Source organism: Mustela putorius, unplaced genomic scaffold (genome assembly GCF_011764305.1).
Source record: "Mustela putorius furo isolate JIRA1106 unplaced genomic scaffold, ASM1176430v1.1 tig00000721_pilon_pilon_pilon, whole genome shotgun sequence".
Lineage (NCBI taxonomy): Eukaryota > Metazoa > Chordata > Mammalia > Carnivora > Mustelidae > Mustela > Mustela putorius.
The window spans coordinates 2,767,162-2,779,776 of NW_025421456.1; the positions used below are offsets into that span (position 1 = coordinate 2,767,162).

General features: G+C 34.4%; 1 protein-coding gene across 5 annotated transcripts in view; it reads left to right on the forward strand.

The window, feature by feature from the left end:
• The window catches only part of KIAA1109 (KIAA1109 ortholog), a 220,928-nt gene that overhangs the window by 172,540 nt on the left and 35,773 nt on the right, over window positions 1-12,615 (forward strand). For 3 of the 5 annotated variants that reach the window (XM_013053923.2, XM_045083613.1, XM_045083612.1), the window contains 9 exons: window positions 1,986-2,095; window positions 2,788-2,878; window positions 3,436-3,498; window positions 5,807-6,060; window positions 6,826-7,041; window positions 8,260-8,440; window positions 8,966-9,167; window positions 10,873-11,034; window positions 12,442-12,581. In XM_013053923.2, coding sequence (XP_012909377.1) covers window positions 1,986-2,095; window positions 2,788-2,878; window positions 3,436-3,498; window positions 5,807-6,060; window positions 6,826-7,041; window positions 8,260-8,440; window positions 8,966-9,167; window positions 10,873-11,034; window positions 12,442-12,581 — 1,419 coding nt within the window. The remainder of the gene's footprint in view (window positions 1-1,985; window positions 2,096-2,787; window positions 2,879-3,435; window positions 3,499-5,806; window positions 6,061-6,825; window positions 7,042-8,259; window positions 8,441-8,965; window positions 9,168-10,872; window positions 11,035-12,441; window positions 12,582-12,615) is intronic. The other 2 variants (XM_045083614.1, XM_004747974.3) reach the window with 1 other exon arrangement.

Sequence of the window (12,615 nt, forward strand, 5' to 3'; positions counted from 1 at the left end):
CAAACAGTGGGACTCTGCAGTCTGTCCTTAGCCACTACTTTTTATCCACCTTTCATAAAACCGTAATGTCTTTTTAGTGTCTTACTCAAATATGAGTCTTTTGACATGTCCATTCTACTCCCGTCCCATTTTCCACAGCTGACTTTACCTGTTAGCCACTCTGTACTCTCAGCACTTCATTCTCTTTTCTATGCACATTTAGTTGTGCTAACTAGAATATGAGTCTCTTAAACAACAAGTTATTTATCTTTGACTCCATTTCCTACCACATTTTTTTGGTCCAATTGCTGAATAAGTCCAGTTGCTGAGTAAGTGAAATAAGTATGTAGATAGATATACTATAAACATATAGTAGAAAATAATTCTAAAATGTATTCAAATGAAGGTAGGTTGCCTTGGGTCAAGGTGGTCTTGTTAGTGGAAAAACTACTTTTTTCAGAAGAGGTAGGTTCTTAACTCTTTTTTTTTTTTTAATAATCAGCAGAACCCTTCATTTTTTAGTGGCACCTTAATACATAAAAAGCATTAAATCAGAGTTGCTAGGACCAGAAGAAGAGGGGAAAGTTTGCAGGGATTCAGGGTTTATTGGCTTGACCTTTCTTGACCACCCCGAACTCCCAGACATCCTAGTTTGAAAACTGTTCTAAATTATTTATTCAAATTGAAGATAAAATCCAGTTTAAGTTATTCATCACTGGCTTCCGATGGTAATAAATGGATAGTGATGATCTGTAATGCATAAGTCTTTGTTTAAAATTTTTGCTACTGTATACCTAACAATCATAAAATAAAAGTAAAGTACTGCTTATGCACTATTTATAAGGTAGTTTATATTTGGTAATTGACTGTTAAAAATAAAACTATGTAGAGAGATTTAGGGAAATTCTTGAACTTTTATCAGTGTTCTTAGCATATATCTCATCTGTCTTCCCCCCCTCACTTCCTCCTCAGTCCTCTTGCATTCCACATCTCCATTGTCTTGGATCATTTCAATATCTAGATCCCAATTACACATTTAGAGATAAGTAGACTGTTGAGGTCACCCCTTCCTTTCCTTTCATATAGTGCTGTGGCAGGCATGCCAGGGGGTGGTACTTAAAATGATCAATCGTTCCCCCACCCCAACTGGTCTCCCCATCCCAGCCTCTCCCTCCTCTCCCCTTCCTGCTCTCCTCCGATCTCCCTTTTACCTCCTCCTGCCACCCAGCTTCTCCCAGAATGTTTCCTTTTAATTCTTTTTTTTTTTTTTTGGCCTTCTTCCCTTTGTTTCCTTTCTTCTCAGCTTATTTCTGTACCCTTCATCCTGTTTCCAGTCTTTTTCTTTTCTCTGTCAGGCCAGATGGTGAACCATATTTCCATTGTACAACCCTTCTAATTGACGTTAGGACTAAAGAGTGGCCGAGTCCTGCTCTACTTTGATCCATCTATACTGTTAAATGACATTTAAAGACTATTTTTTTATAAAGATTTTGTTTATTTATTCAACGGAGAGAGATCACAAGTAGGCAGAGAGGCAGACAGAGAGAGAGGGGGAAGCAGGCTCCCCGCTGAGCAGAGAGCCCAATGTGGGGCTCGATCTCATGTTTTGTTTTTTAATGAGATGCTAAAGATTAAGGAATGGGATACCAAAAATTTAATCCTTCGATAAGGTAAGTATTTAGAAATATTTAATGTCAGTAAAAAATTTACTGACATTTGTTAGACTTTTATAAAGTCTAGGGACTTTTTAAAAAAAGAATGCTAATGTTCAGTAACTTCATATTTTTCTTCCAGTTCCAGGACCCTGGGAGCATTACCTGAGCTGAAGGCAGAGGCTTTATTTAATCCACTGAGCCACCTAGGCTCCCCTAAAGACAAATTTAAAGTAGCATGTTATTGACCTGGGGAAAATATACTATTTTGTTGAATAGAATATTTTACCTATAGTCAGATACTATGACAATAAGCAACTGTCTAAAGTCACTCTTCCTCTCCCATTTCATTAGGCTGCTTCTCTAAAGGATAAGTGGGGTTTGGGTTACAAACCAAGTTATAGCCGTTCTAAAAGCATTTCTGCTTCTGGAAGACCTCCTCTTAAACGAATGGAAAGGGCAAGGTAATACCTATTTTCATCCACTGAAACAAGTAATAAAATTACTGACTCCTTTATGTAGATCCACTAATTTATTGTGTTCTACTTGGGGAAATTACATAATTAAGGGAGCAAAAATTAATCTTATTACTCAAATATCGGTAATAATGGATACTATCCAACTAAAAAATTTATTTGAGGAATTCTTCTAGTGTATGTATACTGCAATCACTGTGTGCTTTTTAGAAAAGAAGTACATTGCTATTTAGACAAGTTTATGTGTAAACTTTTGGACTATTCAAAGAAATGAGTGTGTGCAGATGAGTAACTGCTGCTATAAATTTACCATTTTAGAAGAGATGTGACTACATACATATTTAGCATATGAAAAAATGGAAATTCTACAGATTAAAGAAAAATACTGTCTTACTAATAAATGAGCATTTAAAGTAAGAACTATATTTTTTTTAATATGCTTTAGTTTCAGAAAACCTCATGTTAATCAAAACGTTCAGTTTTGTTTTGTTTTGTTTTTTAATGAGATGCTAAAGATTAAGGAATGGGATACCAAAAATTTAATCCTTCAATAAGGTAAAATTTTAGAAATATTTAATGTCAGTAAAAAATTTACTGACATTTGTTAGACTTTTATAAAGTCTAGGGACTTTTTAAAAAAAAGAATGCTAATGTTTAGTAACTTTGTATTTTTCTTCCAGTTCTCGAATAGGAGAAACTGAGGAGCTCCCTGAAATCCGTGTGGATGCAGCATCTCCCGGGCCCAGAGTAACTTTCAATATCCAAGATACAGTAAGAGAGATACTATTTGTTAGAGATACACAGTGTTAAATAATTTTTAGTAATTACAAAATTACAGTAGTTACAGTTTCAAAATATGAATTCCTACCTACAATGAAAGTGCCAGTTGTGATGGGTGAAGTGTCTTTAAATTACCAAACAGCAAGACACTGCCGCTATGCTAGCATTTAAGAGCCATGCTGCTCATGTTAGTGTTTTGCACCTAGAATAAAGATTCCATACTGCTTGATCTTAGGTAGAAAGACTTAGTTGAATAATTTTCCTTTCAAGTATGAAACCATATTAAACTAGGTCTTTCATACAAGTGTAAATGTGGAATGTTTATACTTTATCTATTTATCTTATTATGTATTTTAGTTCAGAATATATAGAGATAATAGCAGAAACCAGAAGTTAGAAGGTCGGCTTAAAAGTTATATTTAATTTTGTATATGTTAAAATTTATGTTAACATGTTTGTTTTGTTTTTTGAATGTTTGTTTGCTTTTAAACCATTGTTTTTTTAATTTTTCATGAGTTTTTATATATTTTCTTATTATTTTAATTAAGTTGAAAAAAACAATATGGGGAAGTACGCCACAATCCAGCTGTCCTGGGGAAGGGTATTTTCAGGTACTTATTAAGAACAACATAAATCTTGCTTTAAAACTAATTAGCTACCCTGAAAATCTGCTTTCAAAATGTCTTCCTTTCATTTTATACTAAACTCAAACCTCAAAAATATTTTACATAAAGCTTCAAGATTGAATTCTTTTTCATCATGTATATTTTATAAGCTCTTGCATGAAAACATTTCTTGCAGAAAACATTTTAGTTCTGTATTTATTTAGTTCTGTATAATATTAATTACTGAATCTCCAGAATTACTAAATCAGCTTACCAAATTAACCAAATCATAAAACTGCTATTTATTAGTTATTTGCTAATCCCTAAGTGAATCTGTTTTCCCTACATTCAATGACAAAATTAATCTTTTCTTTAAAAAAATTTTTAACTAATTGAAACTAGAATCAAACTTCTCTCAGAACAACAAATTAATCATTGAATGCTATTTCTTTGGAGTCACTGTGTACATATAAAAAAAGCATACATTTATTTTAAAAATCCATTTAAAAATTATGTTCAAAACAGTATGGCAAATGTGCCACCCAAGGACTTAAAGTTGAATTAACATTTTTATGAACCATATATTTTCCCTGAATATAAGTCATGAAAGTAAAATTAAATTTTAAAAATATATCCGTACACTCGGTATATAAATCTTTGCCTAGAAATTTTCCATCAAGTTACATTAAAAAGTGGCACTTATTTCTCATACATTTTGTTTCCCTGCCCTCTTAAGCTATAGTTTTAGTACATATCCCACCATTACACTGAACTTAGAGTGAATTTTGTTTCAGAACTGTAAGATTATAGGGGTGCCTGAGTGGCTCAGTTAATTAAACGTCTGCCTTCAGCTCGGGTCCTGATCCCAGGGTCCTGGGATTGAACCCCACATTGAGCTACCTGCTCAGCAGGAAGCCTGCTTCTCCCTCTCCCACTCCCCCCTGCTTGTGTTTTCTCTTTCACTATTTCTCTCTCTCTGTCAAATAAATAAAATCTTTAAAAAAAAAAAAAAGGAACTATGAGATTATGGGGAGATTGATAAACATGTCCTTTTTTTTTTTTCTAAAAATGAACTTGGAAATAAATCATTTAAAGAATTGAATTGAGGGATTCTCCTAATTTATATTTCCCCATCCATTTTTTTTTTATTGAGACATGACAATATATCAGTTTCAGGTGTAAAACGAATGATTTATTTGTATGTTTTGAAATGATCAAGTATGTTTTGAAATGACCAAGTAATTCTCAGGCATTAATATTTGAATTGGTTCAAGTCCTATTTTTAAATAGTAATGTAAGCTATTTGTTTAAAAAAATAGCATATAAAAATCCCAAATTATAGAATAGATCATTAAGGCATGGTTAAATGTAAAATAAATGTAAAACAAAGGGATTGCACAGATTCTTACTTTTAAAATATTGAAGATGTTCTGATGAATAATAAAATGTTTTACTTAATTACTAAATAACATATATATTGTAAAAAATAAGGAAAAGCTGAATTCTGCATGTAAGACATTTTTATTATGGTACTCTATTTTTGTGTATCTAATTTTGTTGTATTTAATAGTATCAACAAATTACATTACCTTGCACATAACAATTCACAAAAGCTTATCCCATTTTCAAAGGATATTTGAGCAAGTCTCAAATTGGAAAAACAAATTAGGTCATAGGAAGTTTTGTTATTGTTGTTTTGTTTTGTTTTTTATCTACTTAAATACAGTGGCCTTCTGGTGCAATTCTCAGTGACATAGTGTTTATAATAAACTATTCACCTTAAAAAATAATATTTATAAGTTAGATTCATATCTTTAATTACATAATGATTGACACATCTGTTGTCTACAGCCAAATAGAGATTCTTGTGGAGGGGTGGGGGACGGGACTCATTTTTAAAAGCTAGCTAGCTATAAAAAGCTTCCAGAAGCATGAAATACTTTCTCAAGGGACACTGCATGCTCTTCCATCACTAATTACTCTCTTGCCCTTCTGATTTACAGTTGATCACATTGTTTGTTTTGTCTCCACAGCATGTTTAACTATGCTTAAAGAATTACACAATATGTACTAATTAACAGGCTGATATGTTTATATAATGTAAAATTTCACTCTGATTTTTAGTATGTCAGTAGTGTGTCTGTCTGTGGTAAGACCTTCCTTCCTTGGTGTGCCATTTCATATGACGGTTCAGGGTGAGGAAATTCAACCCTTGAGAGAATTTTAAATGCTTAAACATATATTTTTTCTTTTTCTTTTTTTAAGTAAGAGATGTATAATGTGAACCTGACTCACATCTTCTTTTTACACTCAGTTTCCAGAGGAGACAGAACTGGACCTTTTGTCAGTAACCATCGAAGGACCATCCCATTACTCCGCAAATAGTGAAGGGTCATATTCCGTGTTCAATTCTCCCAAAACTCCAGGAGGCTATTCATCAGGCATTCCTTTCCAGCCTGAAGAGGGCCGACGGGATGACAGTTTGTCTTCTACTAGTGAAGATTCTGAGAAGGATGAAAAGGATGAAGACCATGAGAGGGAAAGGTTTTATATTTACCGGAAACCCTCGTAAGTGGCCTTTTTGTTTTGAGACCCATCGGTAGTATTTCAGAGTCTAGAACTGAGCTTTGCAGAATTATGTGTAACTATTAAATTTTACAGAAAAAAAATCTTTTTTTTTTTTTTAAAGATTTTATTTATTTATTTTACAGAGAGAAATCACAAGTAGATGGAGAGGCAGGCAGAGAGAGAGAGAGAGGGGGAAGCAGGCTCCCCGCTGAGCAGAGAGCCCGATGCGGGGCTCGATCCCAGGACCCCGAGATCATGACCTGAGCCGAAGGCAGCGGCTTAACCCACTGAGCCACCCAGGCGCCCCCAGAAAAAAAATCTTAATGTGCCTAGACTAAGAAACTAAATGAGCTAAATGTAATTTAGCTCCATATGACATTATTTTTTTCTTTCCCTATTCTTTGTTCTTTTAATAAAATCAGAAAAATAGCATTTCACAATTTGCAAAAATGAAATCTTATAAATGTAGAATATAGTTCATATATTGACATTCAGACTCCTCAATAGGAATGATTATGCCTGTGTCCTCAGCACCTAGCATGTCAGCTGGCGTGTAATAGTTACTGAGTGTATGGTTGTTGAATAAAATGTGACTCCATCAAACTTGGGAAAAATTTCAATTAGTATGAGCTAATTGAGTAATATATATGAATTTATAAAATGGTAAAATTTATTTACAGACTATTGCTCACATAACATATTGAGAAATAGTTTGTTGAAAATTCTTCGAATTTAGTAAAATGTAACAGTCAATTCTTTCTCTAGACACACATCTCGTAAAAAAGCAACAGGCTTTGCTGCTGTTCATCAGTTATTTACAGAACGCTGGCCCACAGCTCCAGTCAACCGAAGTCTTAGTGGCACAGCTACAGAGAGAAATATTGACTTTGAACTTGATATACGGGTGGAAATTGATAGTGGAAAATGTGTTCTCCACCCAACTACCCTTCTACAAGAACATGATGATATAAGCTTGAGAAGGTAAGAATTTGGTCAGAAAAGGTACATTTAACTTTATTGCTATATCCCTGAATTACAAACAACTTTTTCACCCATCTCCCAAAATACAGATTTAAAGAGTGGATTTAATCAGAGTTTTAAGTTTGAGTGGTTACTTGTATAACATACTAGTTCCTTAAACAAGTGTATAAAATTTTCTGGCAACTAGAAATGCATTTCTGCTTTAGATTCTAGCAATTTAATTAAAAGAGTTGTGTCTTTGTAATTCTCCTTTAAATAAGCCCAAATTTCTCAGTCTCTGTTCTTGTATTGTGAATATTTCTGTTTTAAAGAACAGTGCAGTACTCAAAGATTTCTTGGTTATTCAGAGTTTTGGTGAATTCAGAAAAAAAGCAAGATTGGGAAACTGGGGACAAAGAAGCCTCAGTATATTGGAATGTAGCTTCACCATTTATCTCCATCATTGAAAAAGTGGTGGTATAAATAGGTTTAAGATTAGATTATTTTTTCTTTGAATTTTTGCCTTTATCTCCTAATCTTGAACTAAAGAAAATAATAATTGAGACAATAGATGGGAAGTGACTAGAGATGTCAATTTAAAAAAGGGGCAGAATGCTGACAACTGTTGAAGCTGGAAGATGGAGCCATAGGGGTTTACAGTTTACCATTCTGTTTACTTTTCGCATGTTTGAAATTTTTCACAATAAAAGATTTTTATGGGCACCTGGCAGGTTCAGTCAGTAGACCATGTGACCTCGAGCTCCATGTTGTGTATAAAGATTACATTTAAAAAATAAAAATTTTTTTTAATGGTTTTTTTCCTAAGGAGGGTTTTATAAAATGAGAAGATAAAAAAGGCACTTAAACAGTTAAATTCCTACAAATGTAGTAGTAATGATAAAAGCATGCTAATTCATTAAAATAGATTGCTGATATTCAACTGATTTTACCTGTGTAAAGGGCAATTTCATTTGGCTCAACCTGATACGTTCATGTGAAACCCCTGTGACCTCAGGAAAGCCTAAAGGTGGCTTCCCTATGTAGTTCCAGAGCATACAACATGAATATCATCCATGCATGGTGTTAGCCAGCTTAGCTACAGGCACTAATGAGCTTTCCTTTTTCAGGTTTATTAATGAAGGATTATATTCCACTTGCTGTATAAGTAAAAGTTTGATTATAAACAAAAGGAGATGATTGCCTTTTTTAAAAAGATAAAAATCATTTTTCTATTTATAGGAGTTATGATAGAAGTTCCAGGAGTTTAGATCAAGACTCTCCTTCAAAAAAGAAGAAGTTTCAAACCAATTATGCTTCTACCACCCATTTAATGACTGGCAAGAAAGTACCATCTTCTCTACAGACCAAGTCTAGTGATTTAGAAACAACAGTATTCTACATTCCTGGAGTTGATGTAAAGGTAAAAACCTTAAAGTCTAGGATTAGATTATTCTTCGCAGTGTTTATTTTCTATCATGTGTGTTCTTCCTTTACCGATTATATTAAAGTGAGACTTTCCAGCATTTTTCTCTGATATAACTATATTCTGAACATAAGAAGATCCAAACTTCAGGTTGCCACTTCTTTTATACAGCTTCTTCATTGAACTTTGTTAGTACGAAGTTACTTTTTTATGCATTGATAATCATATCATTTGTTAAACCTTTCCTTGTCCAACTTAAACAACTGTTTTTTAGATTATAGAGTTATAGACTCCTATAACATTAAGTTAGGAGGAACTTAATATCTGGGATGACTTTTTAAATTTTAAATGAAAAACAGCTAAGAATCTTGCTAGTATCACAGTGTTAACTTGTAATAAACTGGAACTGGGTCTTCTGACCCCTGGATTGGTGTTCTTTCTTCCACATTTTTTTTTTTACATAATGTTGGTTTTTCTCATCTTCATTATTTTAATTTTGAAAGTTTATTTGTCTTAATACAGTTGCATTACAATTCCAAGACACTAAAGACCGAATCACCCAATGCCTCCAGAGGATCTTCCTTGCCAAGAACGCTCTCTAAAGAGTCCAAGCTGTATGGTATGAAAGATAGTGCACCATCTCCTCCTTCTCCTCCTTTACCTTGCAATGTCCAGAGCAAGACTAACACCTTACTTCCTCCCCAACCCCCACCTATTCCCTCAGGTATTTCAGGAAAATATGCTTTATTTTTAATTTTTTTGGTAACCTTTTAGTCATCACTTACTTGCTCTATTGAGAATTTCTTGCAAATTCACATGTTAAAGAAAAATATCCCATAGACTTGTCAATAACGATGGTATAAAACTCACATATAGAAGTCTGGCCCAACTTTTGGCTATTTCTCAAACTGATACTACCTAGGATATCACTGTTAAAAAAATCTTAATATGCCAAATAGATTATTTATTTAACTTTTTAGATCTATTCACTTAGAAAAAATTTTATATAGTTCATATTTGTGAGTTTTTGATCTAAGTGGAAACATTAAACTTGTACTTTTAAGACAAAGTACATTGGTCTTAACCACATTTATTAATTATCTATTCCTGCATAACAAATGATCCCAAACCTGGTGGCCTATAACCTCAAACACAGTTTGTGGATCAGAAATACAGGAGCAGTTTGGCTGGTGAATCTAACTTGACTTGACAGTCTTTTTTGACATAGCAATCAAGATGTTGGCTAGGCTGTGGTCATCAGAATGCTCAACTGGGCCTGGAAAACCTACTTCCATCACATCCCATTCACATGGTGGGCAAACTGGTACTTTAGTTCCTCCCCATTTGGGCCTGTCCATTGGCTGTTTAAGTGTTCCTATAACAAGGGAACTGACTTCCCTGGAAAGGAGTGATCCAAAAGAGAACATAGCTACTAAAGTTGCATGTCTTTCATGGCTTAGCCTCAGAAGTCACAAACCATCACTTCCACAATATCTTATTGAACATACAGGTCAGCCCTAGTCAGTGTGGGAGAAAACTGTACACGGGCATGAATACCAGGAGGCAAGGGCCACTAAAGCTATTTTGGAATCTGGCTACCACACCACATGAATAATACCTTATATATATAGTAAAATTTCCCCCAAAAAAGGGAACATCAGGCTAAATAAGAATTAGTTCAAAAAGTTTCATTTTAGAGGTGGAATTTGATATATAAATCTTTTAAAATAACTAATAAATGTGATAATAATACATATTTTTTACATCACTTTTGAATTGGCAAGGCACATCTATCTATTCCCATTAAGTATAGGACAGATATTATTATCCCCATTTTATAAATGAGGGAAGTTCAGGTTCATAGAAGTTGAACTGCTTTTCTAGGTTTACAAAACTACTATATGTTGGGGGTGGAAACCTAAGCCAAAGTTAGCTGAGTCTTAGCTATTATGTTCATTCTACTCACCCAGAAATATTCCCTTTCTGAAGGAAAGAGGGATGGGAGTCATGCAGGGAGGCATTATAAGTAATCTACAAGTTCAGAACTACAGGAACACAGGAAAAGCCTGAAAACAACATTTTTCCTCACTTAACAAAAAATATTGTTAGTCAAATTTCTCTATATCTTCTTAAATGGACAAAATAATGCTAAATGAGACACTAAGCAAATTTTAAACAAAAAATTGAAGCAACATTTGTGACCTAGAGCAAGTAGGAATAACTTGTATTATATGCATCATTAATTATCTTTATATTCTAATATTAATATATCATATTTGTCAATTTGTTATTTTTACTGTGTTCTTATATAGTTTAGGAATAAGATGCTTCACCTGATTAAACTGTCATACATAGTTCTGATTTCTCACAAAATTATTATATGTTGTATGGGAACTATTAAATTCACCTCACATTTATAAATGTTTTAGCCAAAGGAAAAGGAAGTGGAGGAGTAAAAACAGCCAAATTATATGCTTGGGTAGCACTTCAGTCATTGCCAGAAGAAATGGTTATTAGTCCCTGCCTGTTAGATTTTCTGGAAAAAGCTCTGGAAACTATCCCAATTACACCAATTGAAAGGAATTATACAAGTAAGTACCCTCCTTAGTATTTACTTTCCCACCACAATTTTTTTTTTTTTTGAGAGAATGCAAGTGCAGTTGGGGAGAGGGTTGTTGCAGAGGGAGTGGGAGAGAGAACCTTAAGCAGGCTCCATGCCCAGTAGAACGCAATGTGGAGCTTGATTTCAGGATTCTGAGATCATGACCTGATCTGAAATCAAGAAGCAGGTGCTGAACTGACTGAGCCACCCCATTGTTCCTGTATCACAAATATTTTTAAAATTCTATTACTTAGAAGGATTTTTAATGATGTTATACATTATGATATAATATATTCAGTGATCAAGACTGTAAAACTGAAAAAGAACTTGAGAAATCTTCTAGTCCTCATTTACAAATAAAATAAATCTTGGTGTGGTCATGTGATTTTCCCACGGCCATAGCTAGTTAGAGACAGAATTAACATCCTTAATTCCTACATTGGCTTCCCTCTTGGACTGGAAACTTCTTGAGGGCAAAGTCTTAATTTTCTTTATACAATGTTTGTTATAATAGGAGGGGGATTGGAATTTGGAGAAATGAGCAAGAGGTTTGAATAGGGAAAGATGTGTGGAATGATGGGCTATAGAAGCACATTTCTGTGTGTTTATATCCCTGATCTCAGTAGTAGCATAAGAGAAAGGATCTTTTTTTTTTTTTTTTAAGATTTTATTTATTTGACAGAAAGAGCCAGAGAGCGCAAGTGGTGGGGAATGGCAGAGGGAGAGAGAGAAGGAGAAGCAAGCTCTCCTCTGTGCAGAGAGCCTGATGCAGGACTTGATCCCAGGCCCGGGGGACCATGACCTGAGCCAAAAGCAGACGCTTAACCAACTGAGCCACCGAGGTGTCCCAAGAAAGGATCTTTTGATAAATAGTTTGCCCAGAATGTCTGGCTTGTATAATCTGTTAAGTGTCCAAGTATTGATTTTGGCTCAGGTCATGATCTAGTCGCGAGATGGAGTCCCCCATCAGGATCCATACTGATCTTGGAGTCCGCTTAAGATTCTTTCTCTCCCAATGAAACAAAATGGGATTGGGAGGGAGACAAACCATAAGTGACTCTTAATCTCACAAAACAAACTGAGGGTTGCTGGGGGGAGGGGGGTTGGGAGAAGGGGGGTGGGGTTATGGACATTGGGGAGGGTATGTGCTTTGGTGAGTGCTGTGAAGTGTGTAAACCTGGTGATTCACAGACCTGTACCCCTGGGGATAAAAATTTATGTTTATAAAAAAATTTTTTTAAAAATTTTCTCTTCCATCTGCTCCCCCCACCAGTCCCCACCCACCCTGCCACTTGCACACACACATCTTCTCTTTCTCTTTCTCTCAAATAAATAAATAAATCTTTAAAAAAATAGTTTGCCTTTGCCCTAATAATAAAACTAAATATTTTAACAGCTGTCAGTTCACAAGATGAAGATATGGGACATTTTGAAATACCAGATCCTATGGAAGAATCGACAACATCATTAGTATCATCTTCAACATCTGCTTACTCTTCCTTCCCTGTAGATGTTGTGGTTTATGTACGAGTTCAGGTAGATATACTTCATTTATTCCTTTTTGTTTTAA